The sequence below is a fragment of the Pantherophis guttatus genome, chromosome 1, assembly GCF_059756535.1.
Source record: "Pantherophis guttatus breed Tessera chromosome 1, ASM5975653v1, whole genome shotgun sequence".
In the NCBI taxonomy this organism is placed as follows: Eukaryota; Metazoa; Chordata; class Lepidosauria; order Squamata; family Colubridae; genus Pantherophis; species Pantherophis guttatus.
Window position 1 is genome coordinate 255,895,090 of NC_142063.1, and position 26,237 is coordinate 255,921,326.

At 38.2% G+C, this 26,237-nt stretch overlaps 1 protein-coding gene across 2 annotated transcripts in view; it reads right to left on the minus strand.

The window, feature by feature from the left end:
• The window catches only part of ARHGAP18 (Rho GTPase activating protein 18), an 82,885-nt gene that overhangs the window by 13,811 nt on the left and 42,837 nt on the right, over nt 1-26,237 (minus strand). For both annotated transcript variants that reach the window (XM_034418778.3, XM_034418779.3), the window contains exons 3-9: nt 24,130-24,365; nt 20,724-20,796; nt 13,287-13,444; nt 9,566-9,731; nt 6,030-6,121; nt 4,393-4,470; nt 1,778-1,937 (exon numbers count right to left, since the gene is read on the minus strand). In XM_034418778.3, the coding sequence (XP_034274669.1) occupies nt 1,778-1,937; nt 4,393-4,470; nt 6,030-6,121; nt 9,566-9,731; nt 13,287-13,444; nt 20,724-20,796; nt 24,130-24,365 (963 nt within the window). The remainder of the gene's footprint in view (nt 1-1,777; nt 1,938-4,392; nt 4,471-6,029; nt 6,122-9,565; nt 9,732-13,286; nt 13,445-20,723; nt 20,797-24,129; nt 24,366-26,237) is intronic.

Here is a 26,237-nt window from a genome sequence, read left to right on the forward strand (position 1 = left end):
AGGTAATGAAACATCTGCAAGCAAATAATCAAGTTCAAAGAGTACTAAAAATTCCACAAATCTGTTTTTCCCAACCAACACATTCCATGTATATATCCATATTAATTTGTGTGCGTTTGTATAGAGATGGTTGCAAAGAATGAATAAAAGTATTAATAAACTTGGAAGCCTAAAATCCTTCTGTTTATTATAGTGCTTGATAAACTTTGTAAATGGCATTCTTGCAAACATTATGAAGTGTGTTAACCCACAAAGTCCCAAGAGAATTGCATGGCAGTAAACAGTATGAGAATACCATTTATCCAAAACTGCACTGAAGGGCTTTGTCCCTAATTAGACTGAGGAAAGCACTAAATGGAAGGAGGGGCAGAATTCTCTCCAATGAGGAAAAAATACCCACAAATACAAGATGAACTCATTGGAATGTGGATTGCAGCTTACTTTGAACCTCTTTCTCCGGAGGGGGAAAAAAATGCAAGCAGATTTCCCATGCTAGTGAGTTAATTGAAGTATCTGGAAAATTGTATCACATCAGTTGTTGACTGTGAACAAGGCTCAGCAATTGACAAGGGTACGTGGAGCCAAGAGAAGAGGTGAAAAGAGCCTGACCTTAACTTTTTCTTAAAAGAATGATAAGATGATAGCATTTTCGAAAGGAACCTAAAATGGCCTCCTACAGGAAGTGTAAGGAAATCTTAGGACTCCCTAGCTACTGATAACTACAACAACCCTCAGCAGCCTCAGCCAACATACATTTTGGTAAGAGGTGCTGGGATCTGTAGTCAGAGGTGGGTTTCAGCAGGTTCTGACCAGTTCTGGAGAACCAGTAGTGGAAATTTTGAGTAGTTCGGAGAACCGGTAATCAAAATTCTGACTGGCCCTGCCCCCATCTATTCTCTGCCTCCCAAGTCCCAGCTGATCAGGAGGAAATGGGGATTTTGCAGTAACCTTCCCCTGGAGTGGGGAGGAAATGGGGATTTTGCAGTAACCTTCCCCTGGAGTGGGGAGGAAATGGAGATTTTACAGTATCCTTCCCCTGCCACACCCACCAAGCTATGCCACGCCCACTAAGCCACACCCACAGAACCAGTAGTAAAAAAAACTTGAAACCCACCACTGTCTGTAGTTCTGTAATGTTTCCAAGCCTGGTCCTAAAATTTATAATGTAGCACGTTTTGTATTGCAATTAATTATAAAACACTTTGCAAATGCCTCTGACTATTCTGAAAATAACTCCTCTATACTGACCAGTAAGGTGTATTAATGAATAGAGGTAATTCTGCGCATCTGTTACCACATGTAAGGAGTTTTTGTTTTGTTTTGCTGCTATTTCATGGGACAGTTAATATGTTTTGATTGAAGGACACTCCCTAATCCATCAGAGGCTCCTTAGAATGAGGAGAAAGATAATTTATGATGATTCCTCCTTCTGGAAGCCCCTAACTTTGCATGATAATCTAATCCACAGACTGGGGGCAATTTGGGATGTGGTATGGGGCTTTTGGAGGAAAAGGAACAAATAATCAGAAATCTCTTACTACATAATTCTGCTGGCTTTGAAGCCTGTTCCTTCAGTGGACATTTAGAAACTAGAAATCTGAGACCTATATGTCAATAAAGATTAAGTATATGCAGTAGTTTCAGTAGTTGCCTAATCTATGCATCTCATAGGCTGATCTGAGCCGTCTTTATCTTGTATGCTCAGCATGTGACTCTGCGTAATCTCCCAACAGTAAACCAAAAAACAAAAAAACAAAACCCACCAATCCCTACTTACTTTGCACATCCTGGAAAGCCTTAAGATACTCCACAGTGAACAAGGGTTGTGGCAATTCTCGGATGAAGAATTTTAGGAGGCTGGCTGCATCATGCTGCTTGACACTGTCCCAGTTGAAAGTCCCTTCGTAAAACTTTGATTCTAGCTCTTGGCAAAGGTTCTAAGCAACACAGGAGAAAGAAATGCAGGTGGTGAGGGTAACATTTCATATTTAAAAATATTGTAGTTTACAACCTGCATGATAAAAGTAGCGCATGAAATCTAACAAACTGTGTCACTCCCCCCACCCCATACATCAGACTTACAGCTATATTTCCCAGGATTTTTCAAACATTGCCCTAAAAATATGTATTTTGTGCTTTTTGTGTGTGCAATGCCATATACACCAAAAGACTGGATTTTCATTTTAACCATAGTTCATGTGTGTTTTCTTCTTCACAGTAAGAGTGTCCATAAGAGGAAGAGGTTGTCCAAAAATTCTTTTAATTAACAACAACAAAACACACATAAGCAATGTTTTTAAAAATTTAAAATCAATTATGTGGAAATGCCTTTAATTCCTTCCTTAAAATTTCAAATAATTAAAAAGACTGTGGATGGATTTGGGTACTACTCTAGAACAGGCGTGATCAACAGATCACATTCTCTTGGACATATCTTCTGGAAGAGGAATGGGACAACTTGCCACAGCCAACTTGCCATGGCCAACTTGTCGCTGAACAACTAGCCGCAGGACAATTTAACGATTCGATTTCATCATTCAAAATAAATAAATAAATAAATAAATAAATAAATAAATAAATGAATAAATAAATAAATAAATAAATAAATATTTTAATTTTTGTCATTCACGTTTTATTTATTTTTATTTTTATTTGATTTATATGCCGCCCTTCTCCGGAGACTCAGGACTGCTTACAATGCGTTAAGCAATAGCCTTCATACTTTTGTATATTTATACAAAGTCAGCTTATTGCCCCCACAAACTGGGTCCTCATTTTACCTACCTTAGAAAGGATGGAAGGCTGAGGCCACCTTGAGCCTGGTGAGATTCGAACTTACAGTAATTGCAGACAGCTGGTGTTAATCACAATGCTATCAGTCTGCTGAGCCACCAGGCCCTGTTATTCAATCCCTTCGTTTGCATCCTTTCTTTAATGATTCCATTCCACCATTTCTTTGATATTAGTGTAACTCTTGTCCCACAGCGAATTGTCCCAAGGCAAGTTGGCTGTGGTGAGTTGGCCATAGCGAGTTGGCTATGGCAAATTGTCATAGACCCTTCTGGAAGGCTGACAAGCAAGCAAGTTATGGGTGGGGCCAGAAAAACAGCATCTACACAAGGGAAGTTTAAATCTACAAGATAGTAGGTACAGCATCAGTATCAAAAGTCCGCTGCATGTACAACAGGGACAAGGCTTTGAAATGCCTGATTACAGATTTCGACACCCTTTGGAGATACTGCTGGTCGGTCTCTTTTTTCCTAGCATTCTTTGTTTCTCTAAGACATCCAATTCTCTTTTTCAGCCCAAGCTCATTTTCTGTTTGTGACACTCTGTTCCAAGCAGCAGCTGTATCTTTTAGCAGCTGTCTTGCAGAAGGCTTTTGATCTTAGTCCAAAGGCCACATGTGCAGCTTTCCATCCTGTAGGGCATTTGCACAGATGCCTGCCCGAAGCCCTAACTATCAAAACAGATAGTCCATTGGGACAAGATGGAACAATTCTCCAACTTGATATAAAACACCTTTCTATGTTATGAAGACTATTACCTCAATTATATTATCTGTCTTCTTTATCCCAGATCAAATCCTCCTCTGACAATATTTTACAAGGGATTTGGATATAATTCGGGTAGCCTAAGAGAAGCAACTTCTGCCTGATGTCTCCTTTTTTAATATGTTGTCTCAAAGCCACTTGCTGATCCTCCCCCAAACCACTTCATAAAATGCACATTTCATATCTTGCTTCAGTTCAGCCATTTGCCAGGTCAACAAGAATCCATATTTCACCTCCTTAGATTGTACATGTATTTCTAAATTGCATAACCTACTTGTCCAATCTGCAGCTTTTGCTTTACAATTCACATTTTATGAATATTCGAAAGCTACAGAAATAAAATCGGTTTCAAAATATGACAGAGGATGATGAGTTATTAGAAAAGCAGCAATATAAAACAACTGCACAAACCTCCTGTACGCAGGGAGAAAGCAACCATACAGAGGACAACATCTGAGTAAAATGACAGGGAATTGATTTCTTCAGTGCCACTCTTTAATTTAATTCAGAAACATTTATAAAGTAATTTTGTGTGTGTATGTATGTGTTTGAGTGTGTGTGTGTGAATGTGGGTGTATAGTCTTGATTTGCATATAAAATCTATAGTTTTGAACAAGTCAGCTCTGAAAGTCATAAATGTTGACAAGCAGATAATCTGCTCTATAGCTTCTACCCACTTCTGCTATGTCATTTAGAATGAATAGGTAGAAGTTACGATTTTATTTAAACATCTGAGTTTGAGGCTTGCTACTGAGCACACATTATCAAATATAAACAAAGAATCAAACACTGGTAGAGAACACAGCACCATTTTTCCTAAGCTGAAGGGCCATTTTACCTTTACTCTAGCAGCAACTCCTGGTATTCGAAGCAATCCTTCTGTTTCCAGCTTTCCCCCTTCTATCTGAGAAATGAGCTGAACATAAAAATGGAAAACAGAAAGCAGACATATCATGAAACAGTAAAAAGATTGGTACTATCATAACAATTTCAGCATATATGCCTCCCTTGTTTCATGCATTTTTTTTTTGCAGTACCACAACTACAGGATGTCTTTAGGCTAAAAAGATACAACTATTATTGTAACACATGTGTTACAATAACACGTGTGCATTAAGTGACGTTTATCCAGAATCAATTCAGAGAACAGCTAATACCTCACCCACCTCACATCACGGAATATGGACTTTATTTATTGATTTCTGAAATTCATCTCCTACTTTCTGCTTTGGCCTCCTTCCCATTCCTGACTCAGGTAAAATAATTTATTGGGATGGAGGAGAGATCTGTTTGCATAGATATTAATCAATGAAAAATCTTTTATATGTAGAAGAGAATTTACAGTTCATATATACCCAATCAAATGCATTTAGCCAAGTGAACAACGGGTTTGCTCCATAAGGCTTCTTGCTTGTTATCATGTAAAAATAAAATATTTACACAGAGACAGCTAGAGTGTTGCCTAGCTTATATTAGTTCTGGATACTGCATCTAACTTGATGCCAATTTACAAAGTTCTTTATTTCATTTATACCTGGCAGAGTCAATCAGCTACTGCCAAATGCATGATGAAACAGGAATGTTTTCATTGCCTTGAGGAATGTATTATTGCCCTACACACCTCCAGGGAAAGCATATGGCAAAACATGGAGATCAAGATAGAAGATCCCAATTTGCCCAAGTTCCCTATAATTCCAGGGAAATAGGACTGTCAATGGGCCCCTTGAGATACCGAAAAGAACTAAGGCAGTGTATGATACAATCTGGTACTAAACCATGTATGGCTTTGTAATAGCAGCCAAGTTTGAATTGGGCCTGGAAGTTGACTGATAGTAAGTAGTTCAGGCAAGTGGTTTGAAAATCAGTGTGACTCTGCAGTGGTGAGTTGGTGAGATTTAGCAATCTAATCGCTGCATTCTGGACCAATTGCAACTTCTGATTTTCCCTAACAATTGTCCTATACGAGTACATTGCAGTAATCTAATCACATAGTTGTGTTATCATCACCAGGACACCACGGCCCAAGTAACTGATGCAGTAGCCTAAGCTGGGCAAAGGTCCCTTTTCCCATAATTTCCTTTTGCTATTTAATCCCCCACTTTTCACCACTCTTTCGCGCTACGAAGGTTAAGCAATATGAATGTGTGTCTCGGTTTATTCTGTAAAGTTCTGGGAAAATAATTCTCAGATAAGACACAGTTATTTGTATTACTAATTGATGATTGAGTGAAAAGAAGGTAAGAACAACTTGTTTAACCTGCCCACTGATCTACAGAGAGCAGAAAGAATTTTATCAAGGCATCAAAAATAAAAAGGGAAGATGTCATACTTGGTAAAAAAAATATTTAGCTAGATAATAAAATATTAGTCTTTTTTTTTTTTTTTTTTTAAACCACTATTACATATAGTATCTTTCAGGACTCAATCCCAAAGCTCAAGGAAGTAGAATGAAAGGACATCAGTCGGCCTACTCACTTTTTGAAAGATAAGTGGTGTCCGGATACCTGGAATTCTCTTTTGATCATGTTCTAGCAAAACCAAGAGTGGAACACCAAAAAGACCAGATTCTGTAATAAAAAAAAAAAAAGGGGGGGGGGTCATGAAGTGGTGACATTAAAGCATTTATTTAAAAAATATTTTCTTTTAATCTTCATGTTCAGACAGAAAAGTTATTTTCAGTACAAGTCCCATTACAAAATTGTCATTTTTCAGCAATAAAGCCCACTAAACATGCAGTTAAAGAGAAGACAAAATGATTTTCTGAAAATATGCAGGAAAAATACTTCACACATAAACATAGGCAAAAGGCTAAGAAGGAAGAGAGAAAAAAATCCTAAATTAGAATTAGACATGGGCTATTATCTGAAATACATAAACATCATTGCTTTTTGTGCAGATTGATAGGAGGATATGTGAAGTTATTTATATGCATTGAATTATCATTGATACTATTAACAAGGATTATATCCAATTCTGTCGATCTGCTGATTTTTCTGAAGTTTTTTTCATGCATCTACCAACCTTGGGTAGGTCAGAATAAGCAAAAGACAGGAATAAGTGAGAAGATAAGTTTCTTAGGTACAAATCAGTAATACAAATCTCCAAAGCTAAACACTGATCATATTAATAAAAAAAATCCTATATTTATTGATTATGAAAATTACTATAACAAGTGTGAAATATTGTAAAAACATTCTAAAATGTGTTACAAGAGTTATTTTCTGAGGTGGATGAAAATCACATGTGCACAGAGAAGTTAGTTATCTCTCGTTGTGGCTTTTAGTAATTTTGTTCCTACCCTGACATCTCTACTGAATACTTCCTGCATATTTTGGCACAGGAAACTACTTGACTAACTGGTAGCATGTTTCAATTCATGGTAGCTAACAAAAACATGTTCCTGGTTTTGATCTATTTAATCTGTCGTTCTAAAATTAATTTTGTATTTTTTTTAATAAAACATTGCATTTAAAAAATTATTGAACACTGCCTTGAAATCCAAATTGAGATTGAATATTCATGCATAGAAGAGCGCAAAAACAGAAGTGTACACACTAATACACACACACACACACTTCATTCAGGCAGACTGAATCAAGTTGATCTGATAATGGATAAAGTTTGTGTTTATCCATCTGTCTCTCCAGGTATATATCAACGTATGAGACTAAATAAAAGATATAAAATCAAAGAAAAGTCTAAGAAGGCAAATTTAGAAAATAGTGAAACTCATTATAGATGTTATGAAAAAAAACTGCTTTGAGTTATATAATCTCTCCTTCAAAAGGCTTTATCTTTTGATTTTCCCTTTTAAATTAATTTCACAGTTGTTTCAAGCTGCAATCCTATAGCCTCAGGTCACTTGTAAAATAGGATTCCCTCCCTCTTTGTCGCCACATTAAGTTTGGGTATGTTGGGCATCAGAGGAAAGGAGAGGTGAAGTCTTATGTCCTGAATTCTGAAACTGTGGTATCCAAACCTCTCTCAAACCATCCGTTTTATCCCTGACGTACTGAAAATTGAAATTAAATCTGGAGAACTTAAATGACGACCTCCACATTGAGTAAGCATTTCTAGATACATGCAGCCTACATGCATACCTCTTTTATAGATTGGTATCTTGTAATAGGGGGCACAACGACTCAGTGTTTAAAGATGCTGAGCTTATCAGAAGAAAAGTTGATAGCCTGGGATCAAAACACCAGTGCTGTGTGACAGGGGTGAGCTCCCCGTTACTTGCCCCAGCTCCTGCCAACCTAGCAGTTGAAAAGCATGCAAATGTGAATAGATAAATAGGTACCATGGTGGCGAGTCTCCCCAGCTCAAGGTTGACTCAGCCTTCCATCCTTCAGAGGTTGGTAAAATGAGGACTCAGATTTTGGGAGCAATATGCTGACTCTGTAAACCGCTTAGAGAGGGCTGTGAAGCACTGTGAAGTGGAATGTAAGTGATATTGCTACCACTTTGGTGGGAAGGTAACAGCCTCGGCATATAGTCCTGCTAGCCACATGATCATGGAAGTGTCTTTGGACAATGCTGGTTCCCTCGGCTACGAAATGGAGGTAAGTACTGCCTCCTAGAATCAGACACGACTGGACAGGGAAAACCTTTACCTTTTATCTTTTAATAGTGATGGGTCTGCATATCCCAATGAGGCTATGAGCGCTGTTGCTGAATGGGTTTCATTGTTTATAATTTAAAATGTATAATATTTTATATTTTTTATAATATTTATTAATATTATAAAATGTATAATAAGACCACCCAACAGTGACTTTGGATGGCAATATAAATTATAAACAGAAGCTTGGTACAATAAATTAGAAAAAGAAAACATGATTATAACAGGGGGGAATAGACATACAGATAGTCCTCGACTTACAACTACAATTAAACCCGGAATTTTGGTTGTAGGTTATTAGACTTAGACTTAGAATAATTTTATTGTCACTTTAAATGTACACTAATCAGCATACATGAAATTTTGTTGCATACAGCTCTCAAAAGGTTGTTGTAGTCATTTAGTAGGTCACTTGCTGATACAGATAGCATACAGAGGTGCTGTTTCAGAGGTGCCACAACTCAGAAGGCGTACTTCCAAGACTCCATCAGATGGCATGGCTTGACAGATGAAATCACCAATGCATGGACCCAAACACATGCCACTCCTGCAGAACCATAACCAATCTAGAAGCGTGCATGGGTCAAACAAAAGGAGACTAGGCCAGAATGCATTCATGCAGTATTTAAGTTGTTCTGTATCATCAATGCAATTTTTGTTCTAAAACTTCCAAGTGCTAAGCCTTTCAAATGGTTATTTCATCCCTGCCTGATGAACTCAGCCATAAGGGATTGCTCTCTGAAATCAAGAAGTCCTTCCTGAGAAACTTTCAAAGCTTCTGAAGACTAGGAGGGGGGAATGGGAAAGTAAGAGAGAGCATAAAGAGCCAGCTTACAGAACAGATTAATTACAGAGGGATCATCTAAATGGGTTTCAGGCAGAAAACATGAACTTATGCCAAAAATAAATATAAAGTATTATCTTCTCTATCTTGAGGATATTTTATTATTTTAATGCACAGCTTCAGTTTCAGCTTACCTACTGTGTGATCCAGCTACGGTTAAGTACATTTAAGCATATTTAACACTGCAGTGGAAATCAGTGGAATATAAATGTGCTTATCTGAGCCAAGGTTTTCCACCAACTAGCACCTTAGCCTTGAATATCGTAGATGCGTGTGGGGAGGGGAGGGGGCAATATCTCTCTTGAATGGAGTTCAACTTACTAGGTAAGTTTGCTTTGCTTTCCTGGCAGCGAGGAAATTATTTGCCATTGCAAAATGACCTTCTACTCTGTTCTTATTTCTAAGTGTATATGGAATCCAAACTAACCGTATCTCATTATTCCCCTCCATTGACAATGTTTACAAATTAAAATATCCAAATTTGTATCCGAACATGCATTTTGCAAAACAAACCAACCAACCAAAAGCCAAATTCAACAAACTCACCTTTCACTTTAATTTTTGCTGCCTTCTGTGGCTTCAGTTCAATTCCAAGTATGTCAAAAAGAGCACTCAGTTCAATCAGGGCCAAAGCATGGATTTTCTTCATATCCTGAGGTGCAAGATCTCCAATTTTTGTTGTACCCGTTTTGTCCTTCGGAAATCTGAAGTTCTATTTAAATGTATGTAATGCAGTTGTGTGAAACCTTGGTGTTAACAATTTTATCTTTTAAAAAAAACCAAGAAACACTAGAGCTAAATCTACATTTCTGGAAGCACAACAAGCATGGCTTTAGGCAAAAGTATTTATTCTTTTGGGGCACTGCCTTGAATAGGTGAAGGCCTTGAAAGTGGCAGAGAATTTCTCTATCTGGCAGCCCCTTTGAAGTTAGGCAATCTGAATAGAAGTCATTCTTGTGTTTCCTTAAATGAAAATACAGTCTTGGTGCAAAGTGGAGCCCTTCAGAACTGCTATGGGAACGTACTGTGGTCAGAGAAAGGAAAACATGGGAATCCTACTTTAAAAACACTGCTGTCTTGAAGAGAGCTACAAGTTTTGGGGAAGAATACTTGTTTTGTTATTGTGTATGTATTTCATAAATTTCTGATTAGAAACTTCCCTTTCCTTTGTTCTGACCATTTATGTAATTTAATTGGAGTTAATTATTTAATTGGAACAATTAAAGTTAACTAACAACTTTTAAGCAGATTTGTGGTTAATTTAGCATCCTACAGGTTGTTTAGCAACTCTAAATGTTTTATAATCCTAAAACCACTGTCCTCCTCCAATGACAGGCTGCGGAAGTAAGCAGCATGTAATTTTTTCCCCAGTCTGAGTTGGATACATGTACTGTAAGTAGGAAGGACAGTACAGTGGGAACAGATTTCCTGTCTGGTCCTTGGCTCAAACCTTCTCTGTCCAAAAGCCCTGGGAAAATTGAAATCAGTAGGATACAGCTGGCAGGAAGAACAAAAATGCAAGCATCAGCAATAGCTTATTTCTTTTCAGTGCTTTTTGTTCAGTTGTGCATTTTTATCTTTATCTATTGCCTATTCTTTATGGAGAAAATCTATCTATGCGGTCACTAAGATTCGACAATGACTTCATGGGACATAATCGTCCATTCTATTGTCTGCTGATAAAAAAATTGCTACCTCTTGAATATAGATCTAAGTTTCCTTTTCTTGGTTTGGTTACCTTCCTTCCCAAGAAAAGTATTCACTTTTCTGCATTTATTAAAATAACAATCTTTAATTCATTGTTAACACATGCACTCAAAAATATTTGGGCCTGATAACTTTGGTTAAAAGAGGAAACTGGAGCCATTCGTTTAAAAGGTTAAAAGGAAGAGGAATCTCCTGTTCTGACCCATCCACATTTCAAATAAACATCTCCACATAGAAGACACACACAAAAAAAAACATTTATTTTGATTTAAGGGTTGATCTTAAACAGCACTTATGATTCTGAAACTGTTCCTTAACTTCAAATTACCAGTGACAATAATGGAGAATACAACTCTATCACAAATGGCTTTATAAGGAAAATAAGCTAAAAATTATTTAGCATGACAACTGGTTTTCAATTAATGGCCCACTACCAACAATACGAATAGTACCTATGCTATAATATTTTACCACCACACTTGTTACATATGGTTTTTTGTCTCTCACCAAATAAGTTAACTGTGGGACCTATCGCTTTGTGGCGAAGATTGTTGAGAGTGTGGTGGCGCGACAGCTTCCCCAGTACTTGGATAAAACTGTTTATCTAGATCCGTTCCAGTTGGACTTCAGGCCTGGGTACAGCACGGAAACGGCATTGGTCGCGTTGGTTGATGATCTCTGGAGGGCTCGGGACAGGGGTTGTTTCTCCGTCCTGGTCCTATTAGACCTCTCAGTGGCTTTTGATACCATCGACCATGATATCATGCTGCACCGGCTGGAAGACTTGGGGGTGGGGGGCACCGTGTTGCGGTGGTTCTCCTCCTTTCTCTCTGACCGGTCGCAGTCTGTGTTAACAGGGGGGCAGAGGTCGACCCCGAGGCGCCTTGTATGTGGGGTGCCATAAGAGTCGGTCCTCTTGCCCCTTCTGTTCAACATTTATGTGAAGCCACTGGGCAAGATCATCCGTGGTTTCGGGGTGAAGTACCACCAGTATGCTGATGACACTCAGCTGTACATCTCCACCCTGGGCGACCCCAATGATGCCCTTGAAGTGACGTCCCGGTGCCTGGAGGCCGTGCGGAGCTAGATGGGGAGAAACAGACTCAGGCTCAACCCATCCAAGACCAAGTGGCTGTGGTTTCCGACGTCCCGATATAGTCAGTTGGTGCCATCACTGACTATTCGGGGCGAGTCGTTGGCCCCCACAGAGAGGGCTCACAACTTGGGTGTCCTCCTGGATACACGGCTGTCTTTAGAAGAGCATCTGACGGCTGTGGCCGGGAGGGCTTTCTATCAGGTCCGCCTGATTCGCCAGTTGCGTCCCTTTCTGGATCGGGACTCCTTACGCACAGTCACTCATGCCCTCGTCACTTCCCGCCTGGACTACTGTAATGCTCTCTACATGGGGCTCCCCTTGGGGAGCACTCGGAGGCTCCAACTGGTCTAGAATGCAGCCGCATGGGTGGTTATGGGAGCGACTTGGCATTCCCATGTAACACCTCTCCTGCATGAGTTGCACTGGCTCCCGGTGGTCTTCCAGATGTGCTTCAAGGTCCTGGTTACCACCTTTAGAGCGCTCCATGGCTTAGGACCTGGGTACCTACAAGACCACCTTCTGCCATCGATAGCCTCTCACCAGCCAGTACGCTCCCACAGAGAGGGACTCCTCAGGCTGCCATCGGTCAAACAGTGTCGACTGGCGGCCCCCAGGGGGAGACCGTTCTCTGTGGGGGCACCTGCCATTTGAACAAGCTCCCCTGGAGATACGGAGGATCCCGGATTTACGCACTTTCCGCTGTGCCCTCAAGACCTTTTTATTCCAGCAGGCTAGGCTGGCCTAACTCCTTTTAATTGTTTAATTTTAATTTGTTTTTTAAAATAAGGTGTTTTAATCAGTATGGGCCAAATTTATTTAATGTGTTTTAAATTGTTTTTTAAATTTTATATTATATGTGTTTTAGCTTTTGGCTGTTCACCGCCCTGAGTCCTTCGCGAGTAGGGTGGTATATAAATCCAAACTAAACTAAAAAAATATAGTTCAAGCTACATTTCCACCATTAGTGTCCAGATGTCGGCAAAAATATCCTAGGTATAATCCCATGAATCTTGTTCATGTTGTCTTCCCTCATTCAAAGTTTTGTATTAATAAGTAATGGGTGGAGCTGATGTTAATTTATTCACAAAATGCCTCATCCCATGAATAATGTATGAATGGGCTACAGCAGGGGTCCCCAACTTCCAATCAGTGGACAAGCACAGGACCACGGCATGGCAGAAACCGGGCCATGCAAACAAGTGATACCCCATCCGCGGAATGCAGGCAGCACGCAAAACCGCGCCCCCTCCGGTCTGCAGAAAAACCTCTCTCCACAGAACCTGTTCCTGGTGGGGGCTGCTGGGCTACAGAAAAGGTACAGCATTTCATCTCTTTTAAATCCAACTTGTCCAACGTATTTTTTTTTTTTTGGTTGGGGGGGGTAGAGATAAATATGGGTGGAAAAATTACAAAATTAAGGACATTAAAATATATATACACACACACACACACATAAATACTTACAGGAAGCAGAGTGTCATCTTCTTTGTCTTTTAACACGTCACTTACAGAGTTATTTTTGAGATTAACTGCTTGTTCAGAAAATGATATTTCCAAATTAATGTCTGTTTCAGCTGGTTGCAAATCTTCTCTTGGACAATCATCAATATGTTGACCATATGCTAAATGTGGGAGAGAGGAGAGGAGAGAGGAGAAATTTTATCTACAGGATTCTTTTGTTAAATACATGAAGATAATGGATTTACCAATATTAATCCAATGGAGGTAGGGAACGTATTGTTTAGCTAATTAAATAATGGACTGAATGGGGTGATATTGAATGACTGTCTACATTATAGAAAATTCCATCTCATGAGAGAAGATTCAAATAAACAAGCAACATTGGAAATTGCACAGAAGAGGAAAATTAGCAGATTTTTTCCCCCTGCCCTCTACCTTTTTTTTTTTTTTTTTTTTTGAGTTATCACACTCCTTTTTGTGAAACAAAAAGATGCACTGGATTTGTCAGTCAACCAAATAATAATGAGTCAACCTGTTACAGGTTTACACAGGACTATCATATATCATAACTCCCCATGTTTCAAGCCTAACTTTCATGTTTGTTTTAGAGGCTATCCATCATAATGCCTGGCTTTCCCTCAGCCCTCAAATGAACTCAATTTCAGGTTGCTCCATTCTATGAAAAGCTAGCAATGTAAGTTGAAACCTGTGCTTGAATTTTCCCTGTTTTTCTAACTATTTATTTTTAAATAGAGAAATGTTATCAAATTGAAAGTGCTATCGTTCACCTATGCTCTGATTCATTTTTATAAGTTTTGAAATACGTATATCTATATTTAAAAACACAAATAATCATACTCACACAATTCTGCTTGAATGAGCCACATACCCAAATTAAGCATTAAATATACAACAAGTTTTTAAGGAATTGTAGCCCTCCTATATCCAAGAATGTATCATCCAGTCACTGAGATTGTTCTCAGTAAATTTCTTCCCCAGAGAACTAATTCACTATGAAAGGACAGGCATATTTTAGAGAACATTGTGAGGGGGGCTGTTTGCCACTGTGGGGTTTTTTTTTGCAATTCAAACAAATAAATAAACAAAAATACCCTACTTTCTTCTTTTAAACCGGTCTACGAACACCCAGCTTTCTATCTGGCTGACCTAGTCAGAATGGTAAGACAAAGAGAAGATGTCCTTGACCACCTGGCTGCCTGCTTATCTGCTTGCTACCTGTGGAAAACAAGCTTTTATGCATGAACAGGCTTTGAGTGTGCACTTTCAGCAGAGGCTGTCTGCACAAGATTGCATCAGCCTTCTGGGCTCCAGTCTTCACTTGGGAGAGCTGTACAATTAAAGTCTCTGGAAAACATGATTCAGAAGGTTTGATCTTGCAGCTCCAAGTGCCCTTGAATCATACTAATTATCTGGATGCATTTCAACTGGGCTTTTGCCAAAATGTAGTGCTGAAATTGCTTTGGTTGTCTGGGATGATGTCCTAAACTCAAAACTGAATTGGAGAAATGGGACAGATTCTTCTGGATCTTTTGGTGTATTTTTCTGGACCATCTAAGTAGAACTGAATCTAGGAGGCATTGATTAACTGTGGTTCCAGTCCTTCCTGTCAGGCCACAGACAGAAAATGGGGTTGAAGAACTACTGCTTGACACCTTCTAGTATCACATAGACCGTTTCCATGTTATTCTACAAAGTCACCCGGAGTCTTGAATTTTTTTTAAAAAGTATATTGTTCTTATTTTCAAAATTTTATTAGACATCTTGAATATTTGCCAGAATAGAAAAATGGAGTATAAATCACTAATGGTTAACACCACTATGTCCTCCATAGCCTAACAAAGATAGTATCACATTTAACGAGCAAAACAATAACACACTTCAAATGCTATTCCAGTAATATGTACAATTCTTTACTATGAACCTGGGAGTGATTGTCAAGAACAGTTGTTCCTTTAAAACAACACCCCCCCCCCCAATGCATAATGGCCCATAAGAAGAAGAGAAGAACCAAAACCCAAGCCAGCCTCCCCAGCCCCCCTCCCCCGGAAGGTATACCCTAACCGTGTCATCTGGATGAAATTCAACAGTTCAAAATACAGCCTTGACTTACAACTACATTTGGGACAAGAATTTCCATGGCTAAGCAAGGCAGTTGTTACATGAGTTGTGTCCAATATTATTTATTTTATTTATTTATTTATTTTATTTTATTTATATACCACCTTTCTCCCGAAGGACTCAGGGCGGTGAACAGCCACAAGATAAAAATACATCATACAAAAGTTAAAAATCATTTAAAAGTACATTAAATAATTTTGGCCCAAAAAACAAATTTAAAAACACCCAATTTGTACAAAACTTAAAAGCAAATTAAAAGGGAGAGTCAAGCCAGACCAATCTGCTGGAATAAAAATGTTTTGAGGGCGTGGTGGAAAGTGCGTAAATCTGGGATCCTCCGTATCTCCGGAGGGAGCTCATTCCAGATGGCAGGTGCCCCCACAGAGAAGGCTCTCTCCCTGGGGCCGCCAGTCGACACTGATTGGCCTCACGGGCATCCTGAGGAGCCCCTCTCTATGGGAGCGTACTGGTCGGTGAGAGGCTACTGGTGGCAGAAGGTGGTCTCGTAAGTACCCTGGTCCTAAGCCATGGAGCGCTCTAAGGGTGGTGACCAAAACCTTGAAGCGCACCTGGAAGACCACTGGGAGCCATTGCAGCTTGTGCAGGAGGGGAGTCACATGGGAGTGCCATGTCGCTCCCATAACCACCTGCGCGGCTGCATTCTGGACCAGCTGGAGCCTCGGGTGCTCCTCAAGGGGAGCCCCATGTAGAGAGCATTACAGTAGTCCAGGCGTGAGGTGACGAGGGCATGAGTGACCATATGTAACGAGTCCCGATCCAGAAGGGACACAATTGGCGAATCAGGCGGACCTGATAAAAAGTCCTCCCAGTCACAGCTGTCAAATGCTCTTCTAAAGACAGCCGTGAGTCCAGGAGGACACCCAAGTTGCGAGCCCTATCCATGGGGGCCAATGACTCGCCTCCAATAGTCAGTGATGGCACCAACTGACTATATCGGGATGTTGGAAACCACAGCCACTTGGTCTTGGATGGGTTGAGTCTGAGTCTGTTTCTCCCCATCCAGATCCGCACGGCCTCCAGGCACCGGGACATCACTTCAAGGGCATCATTGGGATGATCCAGGGTGGAGATGTACAGCTGAGTGTCATCAGCGTGCTGGTGGTACTTCATCCCAAAACCACGGATGATCTCACCCAGCAGCTTCACATAAATGTAGAACAGAAGGGGCGAGAGGACCGATCCTTGTGGCATCCCACATACAAGGCGCCTCGGGGTCGACCTCTACCCCCGTCAACACAGACTGTGACCGTCGGAGAGAAAGGAGGAGAACCACCGCAACACAGTGCCTCCCACCCTCAACCCTTCCAAACCGGTGCAGCATGATACCATGGTCGATGGTATCAAAAGCCGTTATCTTTTTTGCCATGGTTCTTAAGTGAATCTCTGCTATTGTTAAATGAACTATGCAGTTACATAGCAAATCTGGCTTCTCTCTTTGACTTTAAGGGCCAGAAGCCTGCTGGGAAAGTTGCAAATGGCAATCACCTGATTTTGAGATACTGCAACTGTTGTGAATACATGCTGGTTGCCAAGCACCTGAATTTTGATCCCATGACTGCTGGGATGTTGCAGTTGCCATAAATTTGAAGACCAGCCATAAGTCAGTTTCTTCAGTCCTGTTGTTAACTTTGCTCTCTAAACAAATTATTGTAAATTGAGGATTTTCTGTAGATCAATTGTGAAACCTACTGATTTAGTGCGGAGCCCAAATCTCCATATTTCTTTTTGATTATCACTGGAAATCAGCAGCTACAACTTTTATTTTGTTTGATGTTCTCTAAACCAATGAGGGAATGTGGCCTGCTATCTGTTGGACTACAGATATACTAGTTTTGTTCCAACCGCCTTTAAACTTTGAGTTTGGAAACAGATTTTTTTAAAAAAGGTATTTGGGAAACTGGATGAAATTCACAATTTGGGGAGTTTAGTTATAACAAGGTTCATATTAACAGGGTTAAGAAGTGGAAGATATACAAAGAGCTACATTTATATATTGAGGATTTCTTTTTTTAAAAAAATATGGTTTTTGTGGGCAATAGTTCTGAAAATAGCACAGCGCTGAAGGTGACTTTCTAAGAAACTTGCAAACTTCAGAAGAAAAACAGCAGTGGATCTAATGCAGGGGGTTACAGATGAAAGGGAAAAAAGTAATTTCTCTTTTCTCTTACCTATCTACATCTAAACCACATAGAAACTTCCCTTACTTTATGCTACTGTTACATTCCCTCATAAGATCATATAAAGCGATTTTGCATAAAATGAGATCAAACTACTGGGAAAAAAAGTGAGGGTTGCATGGTTTGATATCAAATATTATAACCTTGACAAGTATCCCCATAAATGTTTAGAGCAGGGGTATCAAACTCACTTCGTCATGGCGGCATCACATGACGTATCGGGATTTTTTTTCCTTCATTAAACCAGGCATGGGCATGGCCAGCACATGACACATCCAGCCACAGGCCGCAAGTTTGTCAGTCCTGGTTTAGAGCTAAATCTAATTTACCTTCATTAGCGTCACATGTCTCATTGGAATGGTATTCATAGATGGGATTTGTGGTCTCTACTGATTTTAGAATTACTGTTTTATTTTATTACTAGATATTTCAAAATTTGTCCAAGTTAATATGTGTATTGTGCTGGAACAAATTATATTAGATTTTGATAGATGGTATTAGATACCTTTGATTTGGTAGGGTAAAATTAAAATTAATATAACTTCTAGGGTTGTATATGTTTTATAATCAATATTTATGCTTATTCCAAAGAAAAAAAATTGATCAAATTAATAGGATTTGGCGGACATCTATTTGGAAAAGGGAAAACACTCAGAATCCCCCTTTCTAAATGACATTTATATATGGCAGGTGGCATTTTAATCATCTAGTTTTTTGGAAATACCGCCGGACCTATGTTTTAGTATTAATATTTTATTGGAATGGTTTTTGGAATTGGAATTGCCTGTATGCATTATGATTGAAAGTTATTGCACTTATCCATTTACATTTTGGCAGTTGTTAGGTATAAAGTCTACGATAACTAATTCCAACTTTACCAATATTAGACATATTTGGTCCCTGTTAGGTGATAGCTCTAATTCTGATGTGGAATCTTATGAACACTTAACTTTCTGGCATAACTCTACAAATCAGTGGCAAAACTTTCCTGGAAAGAATGGGTGCAAAAGGGTATTGTACGGTACATTCGATTAATTGTTGTTTAATTATTACCTTAAATATTTTCAGCAACTGCAAATAGAATTTTCTTTACCATCAACCCAAAAGGGAAGTATGAAAACATGTTTTGACAGCTCAATTCCGATTTGATGCTTTAGCAGTTTCTAAAATACCTGGTAAGTTATTAACACTGAACAATTCAATCTCAGGATATGTCATCATTGTGAGGCAGTCCAGACAAGAAGCACACCCAGAATCATTAGCTCTACTTTACTGTAAGATTATATGAATAGAACGTTACAGTTCTGAAAGTACATTTCTCTCCTGTCACCTTTACAGCCCAAGAAACGAGGGAGGATCCCTTTTGAGCTGTTTGCTCTGCCCACAATTCCTGCTGGGAGCTAGGCTGCCTCTTATCTAGCCATTCCCCTGGCTGCAGCTGTTGCCCTTGTCTCCCAAGGTCATTCCCACATATCATTAAAGAATCTAAGCTTCCCTTTTTTTCTGACAAAAGCTACAGGAAGGGTTTAAAATATCTAACAAATATACAAGACATTTTGAATCAAGAATTGGACATTCCAATTCTTTTCAACCAATGGAGTAACGTTTTGAAGAACACTATGTTTATATCCTTTTATTTAAGTTTAAATTATTTCATCAAAGTGCTGTTTTTTTTATCTACTGGATGGATGGACGGCCTAATGATTATTTGTGTTGGTGTTGCAAGAAATGTGAGGGCATTTTAACTCATACATTCGTCATGTTCTCCCTTACACTCCTTTGGGAGTAATGTCATACCATAGGTTGATATCAAGATATTTGCTCCCTTTCATATATGAGGCAACCCCAATTCCAATCCCATTAAACACCATGTCCATATAATGCTTTGTGGAAAGTAGAACTGATAATTATTTGAAGAATACCTAATGTAGACCAGAGTTTGTTCCAAAATAAGCCTGGATAAATCGGCAGACGGAACAGATTTTCATCCTGTCCCAACTTGGAGGCAGTGCTCCATTAGGCAGTAAAGTTGCCAAATGCCATATTAAATGGCCATTTGCATGCAGGGCTGCAGAGCATGGAGCACATGAAAATAGTTTTTTACAACTTCCCATTTCTAAAGCAGTCATGAAGAGGCATTGGGAAAAAAAGAACCAGATGTTACAAAATTCTTAAATAAATGCTTGGTCGTTTTCCAAGCTAAGATTCCACAGTCTGGTTAATTGGCAGAAGACCGGTGTTTTTCAATCTTCCCCTCTCAGCCTTATGCTGACCCAGCAGTTTGGCAACCTTCCCATCCTAGAAACAGTTCTTACCAGAAAACGGCTGCCTGATGGCTTAAGTGAGGGGAGAAAGATTTTATTAATGTTCTTAGGAGTACACACTGTTTAGTACTTGAACTTGGAATTTTGCAGTATGTCTGTTAAAGGTACTACATTGACTGATTTTCTACCATGGCTGCTGTCACTATGCCTGTTCACAAATTTATACAATTTCTTGGAATTAGTTCAGACACATTACTATTTTCTTTTGTTGCTTTTCTTCCCTCAAGTATAGGTTGGCAATTATGGATTATAGTATATCCATCTCTGTCTTAATTGTACTTCTTCTTATGGTTCCTTAATCTATTTTAATGTCCTAATTCTGAGTTGCACTGAACATATGAAGCGTATGTGGCTTACTCTCTGCTTTGAAACACACACACACACAAGGTTGCCAAATCATATCTTGAAAGCACTACAACTCTGAGTAGAACAAGGGAAGATGACCTGGCCCTATCATATATTTGAAACCAGAATTTCGTAATCTCTGACCCTGGCCATATGATTATGAATTTTTAATATATATCTGTAAAATCTTTAATCTATTACTGTGCCCAAGAACCCACTAAGTCATATTGCAATATTTGCTTTTGACCTAATGTGATAAGGTAAACCAGAGCTTCTTTTTAGTCAACAGACTTCTAAAAACCATGGTCTGTTATTTTACTAAAAATACCTTTGCCTTATTAAGCTATGTAGACAGGATTTCTTAAGAGTACTAGTCACGTTGCTCACCAGCTATTAGTAGAGTGGCCTAGATTTTATTTTACACAAAAATTTACCTTCTTTGGCATCTTCTTGTGAACTTTCTTTTTTCCTTTCTGCTCTTACAGGCTGGTGATCAATGTTGGATTCCTACAATATATGAAATAAGTAAGCTAATAATTAGATTCATAGGACTGAAAACTAAATATCAATTATAAGCTATATATCTTAATAAATAGCATTAGTTAGTATTAATTACTTGCTATTTGAGAGAACAAAAAACAACTTCTAAGACAAACTAAATAAGTTGTATTTATTTAATTAGCATATGCATATACGTCTATTAACCTGTCACATAAATTAAAAACACAGTAGAATATGAATGTTAAAAAGATCTATATTTAGATACCAATGCCTTGGCCATTTAACCATTGAAGCGCAACTTCATTTATCTGAAAGAAATCAGATGTAGATATTGCCATACATGGGGTGATTGATACAGCACAACTAATAAGCTCTTCATACCAATGTATATTCTGTCTATTTTACCAAAAGTAGAATTAAAAATTAATTCTACAATCTCTCAGATCTATGGATCAAACCAGCTTTCTGAATTATATTAAACCAAATCAAATGTATTCTAGTTGAATACATTGAATCATTTTGGTAGTACAGTGGTCTAAGGCACCCTGTTATTAAGCTGGTTATTAAGACCAGCTGCCTGCAATTACTGCAGGTTCGAATCTCACCAAGGCTCAAGGTTGACTCAGCCTTCCATCCTTTCTAAGGTAGGTAAATTGAGGACCCAGTTGTGGGGGCAATAAGCTGACTTTGTATAAATATACAAAAGGATGAAGGCTATTGCTGAGCACATTGTAAGCCGCCCTGAGTCTCCGGAGAAGGGCGGCATATAAATCAAATTTAAAAGAAAATAGAAAATGTGCCCTAGATATGAATGTTAACAGTGGAACAGTGGAATTATTTTTATTTTCAACATATTTTCAATTCTTCCCAATTGACAGATTTTAAACGGTAGAGATAGTTAATAAAATATTGTCTTCTTTGTTAAAAGAAAGAATCCATGTGAGTTAAAACTGCTTAGTACAATGGTGGCACATGTTTTTATCCATGTTGGATTATCTATATTGGATTTCCAATAGGTTATCAAAATTACTTCATAGCTTATCATTACTAATCTTATAAACTTGTATACTTATATACTTATACTTGTCTTATATATAAGATCTTGTTGCTCCAGAGAAAAATCCATCTTTTAACTAGATGCAATATTTTCACAATAATACATTTGTTGTCTTATTTCTTATTGGTTTAAAAAACACCAAAACTGTTTTCCTATTTACAAATATAGTATAAGCATAGAGTTATACTTCATAATAAAAAGTAGCATTGTTGATGGTATCAAAGAATGAAAATGCAATTTATTACTCTAAAAAGAGAATCCTTCATTGTTTCACTAAATCTGTACCCACACAGTTAATACATGCAGAAACTAATTTGTTTTTCTCCTCCTGGCTTCTCTATTTTCAAGAGGGAAAGCTAAATTGATGGAATAGACCCGTGATGGCGAACCTATGGCATGCGTGCCACAGGTGGCACGCGGAGCCATATTAGTGGGCACGCCAGCTCAGCTCTGGGGCGCATGTGCACGCCGGCCAGCTGATTTTCGGGCCTTCTGGGCCCACCAGAAGTAGGGAAAGAGGCTGTTTCCTGCCTCTGGAGGGCCTGGGAGGGGGGGGAAGGCCCGTTTTTCTTTCTTACCTGGCTCTAGATACTCTCTATTTATCTGGGAAGAGCGAAAACAGCCTTTCCCACTCCCTTGGAGGCCCTACGGAGGCTGAAAGGGCCCATTTCCCGACTCCCGGTGGGACAGGAAGTGACGTTTTTTGGTGTCCCCAGCCTCCAGACTCCTAGAGAGGCTCCTAGAGCTGGAGACACCAAAAAATGTCACTTCCTGTCCTGCCGGGAGTTGGGAAATGGGCCGTTTCAGGCCTTTGGAGGGCCTCCGAGAGAGTGAGAAAGGCTGTTTTCGCCCTTCCCAGATAAATAGAGAGGATCTGGAACCAGGTGAGAAAGAAAAACGGGCCTACCAGGCCATCATGTGCCAGGAGCCGGAGGGGGTGTTGCACGCACATGTGCATGGCACATGCAACCCTCCCCTGCCCCCCCCTCTCCTGGCACACAATGGCAAAAAGGTTAGCCATCACTGGAATATACTGTAGCGAAATGGGCTGAATCAGTATCATGAACTAACCAAAAACTCTGACTGAAAGGAACTACAGGAATAGCACTGAAGTAGAAGAATTGGCCATGTAAATGCCCAATACTTGCATCATTACTGTATATGATCTCAATTATATGTCTTAAAACAAATAGAGAATGTGCTGCATAACAGTCTGCAAGTTTTAGGAATTACATTTTAAGATTATCTACCACTTCCTATTTTTTATTCCTAATAGAAATAAATACTTTTTCATATTTTTATTCTAAAACACTGAAATCTCAAGTGTCTACAATATATTCATTTGTAATAGAGATCAGGGTGCATCAAGTTTCGTGGGACATTAGAAAAATAATGCCTCCTTTGCACTGAAGTACACTTCTAATACTTTTATAGATATGCCTCTGTAACCTTATATTTTATCAGCCGTTCTTCAATATTTGTAATTTAAGTACATTTATGTGTTGCCTTTCCTCTAAACATTAGGCTAAGGGTAGATTTGGATACACAATAGGTCTTCTTGGTCGTAGTCCAACAACGCAATCACTATATCATACTGCTCTCAATAATTAACAGAATATTATAGTTGTATACAATTCAATAAAAAATTGAACACTATATTGGTCTCTCCTAAATGTGAATTAATTGAATGACATTACCAAGCAGGGAAGTATTCCTCTACAATGTATACTTTCTTTCATTCTAAATATTCTATACAGAAAATATTTTTCTCTATTTGTAGAATAGTGATATGAGCAATTAATTCACATTTCTTAATTTTATAACTGCTGGGGAATTCTGAATTCAGAAAAATCAATTTGCAGGAGTCATGCAAATTGATTTCAATGCAACTGAATACTCATAAACAAAAGTTGCATCCTTTCTCATTCATCTTTAAATGAAAGTCACAAGGATCAAAATAAAACTCAGGTCCTCTACACCTACATTAAAATATGCTCCCTTGAAAAGTTGCTTAATTTTACTTCAAAGTTTAGAATCCTCACAAAAGAAAAAAAAAAGGCAAACTTTCAGAAAGTATGCGTGATCCTTTATATAGGCAATCTACCCTTTAAAAAATATATTTATTGGCAAATCCAGACTTTGTCTTCAGCTCTTCTGAAATGTCCTCTACTGTGGGTTTTGCTAAAATGGAAAAGAAGTGCATTTCACTTCCCATTTATCTTGCACTGTTTTAAAAAGCTTTTTCAGAAATGCCAAACCAAAGCCCCAAACCAGGAACTTACTTTTTCCATTGATTCATTTTGTTGCTTGAAGATCTCTCTCACATCAGGAACATGGTACTGTTTGTTTTTCTTCCTCATTGTCTGGGTGACAGTATCGACTCGCTTCTGAACTGCTATAGCCTGAGTTCTCGTCAAGGTAGCCAAAACCACCATGCTTTCATTGGAATCTCCAGCAGCTTCACCAAAGAGGGTGGACAGACCTGCTTCTTTTAACCACTCTTCTTCCAATTCACCCTCTACACAAATAAAGGGAAGAAGGACATATATGTACGATGCAGTATTTGTATTACATTCAACTCTGTATTTTTTAACAGAAAAATGAAAATAGTCTCTATGGTACAGTAGAAACTTTTTCATGTACTAAAATAGAAGAGGCCACAATTCGTGATTCAACTCAAACATGCTTAAAAAATTTCAAACCTATCATGTTGAGGCTAAAACACTTGACCTAACCTGAACCATGTTTCATTACTTCTGCACAAAAATTAGATAAAACCGACTGATTTACATGGTAAAAGGTTTTTTTTTTTTTTAAAGTATTCTTAGGTATTGCAATGAAGCTGTAAAAAGGATCATTCAAATATCAAGACATTTGGTTTCTGTTTTGTATTATTCTTCATTGCTATCCCACAAATATTTTCTCTTCCCCGCAATAATCATGGCAAGCATAGATGGAAGTTACGTGATTGAGAAGTCCTGAATCTCAAGGTTATTTGCATGCTTTGTTTTTCCCTATTTATTCCATAACTGTGGGGTCAGATTAGATGTTACTGCTTTGCACAGTCTTAAATTTGTTATTAAATCTGGATATAAAAAACTGATTTTCTCCCAAATTATTAAAATACTTTGAGAGGAAATAAACACTTGCAAACCTGGGACATTAAATGTAGCAAGACACATTTTGCTATTACATATGAATATGGCCACTGAATTCCATGAGAAAGGACAAGGTAGATGTACATAGCGAAACTACTATAATATCTGTACCGAAACCATCATTTCTCTTTTCTGTTGATTCCTTGTAAAATTTGTACTTTTTGTTGCATGGATTTCCTTCAAAAAATATGAATGTGTTGCATCAGAATATATCATCTGTATTTTTTATCCTTTCTAAGCAACTTGTTTTTCTAAGGGAACTCTTTGTTAACTCAATTTAATCAGAGGTTATCAAGCTAATGAGAGTGCTGTTACTGCAAATGGGCTATTGCACTGCAACATTCAATTGTCTTTGTTTATGCTCTCCTTGCTCCTTAGTGATTTCTAAGGGGATAATTTTCTTATTGTTTCTAGCTGGCAACACTTTAATACTTTCCTGAATACAGGAGTCCTGAGGAGAAAAACTATAAATCATTAGTCTGCCGGACAACTATTGTAGGATTATTCAATAGTGTTTCTGTTACTTTTGCAAATTTATTCATATCAGCTTTCCTTATAGATAAAATGAAAATATTTTAACTCAAGTTTAAACTATTCTCCATCTCCAAATCTAAAACAGAACTTAGCTTTGATAAACAGTGTTAAGTTTGTCAGATATCATTCAATAAAAGTTTTCTGTTATTTTTAAATCGTGTTTGGATAGACCTCCATAGCAGAAATAACACAATTAATATTTTATTGGGAAAAAATTCCAATAACATATTAATTTATTTAGATGTAATTCTTTAACAGAGTAATAAACAATAAGTATTTGTAATGCAGTTTGTGCTTTTATTTTGTTAGTTTTGCCATAAAATATTTTGCTATTATTGCTCTTTTAGCAATCCCCATCTTTCCAAATTTAAAAATTTAGTATTTGCACAATATTTTATTGCAAGGTTACAGTTTTTATATTTTTTGGCAATGTGAAAAATCCTAAGAACTAAATACTCCTAATAATAAAATACATGATTGACTGACATGCTTCTAAGAAGAGTTATATGATCAGCACTGAAATCACAATGCTAAATGTATTATCTGGCATATAATTATATATCATTGTTTCCTTTCTTTTTTTAGCACTAAATCAACACTGAATCTTGTACATTTAACATACAAGTATGTGACACTATTAAGTTTTAAATGGTGTTATCTAAAAGTAAGAATTTTTTTAGACACTAGAAATAGTTGAA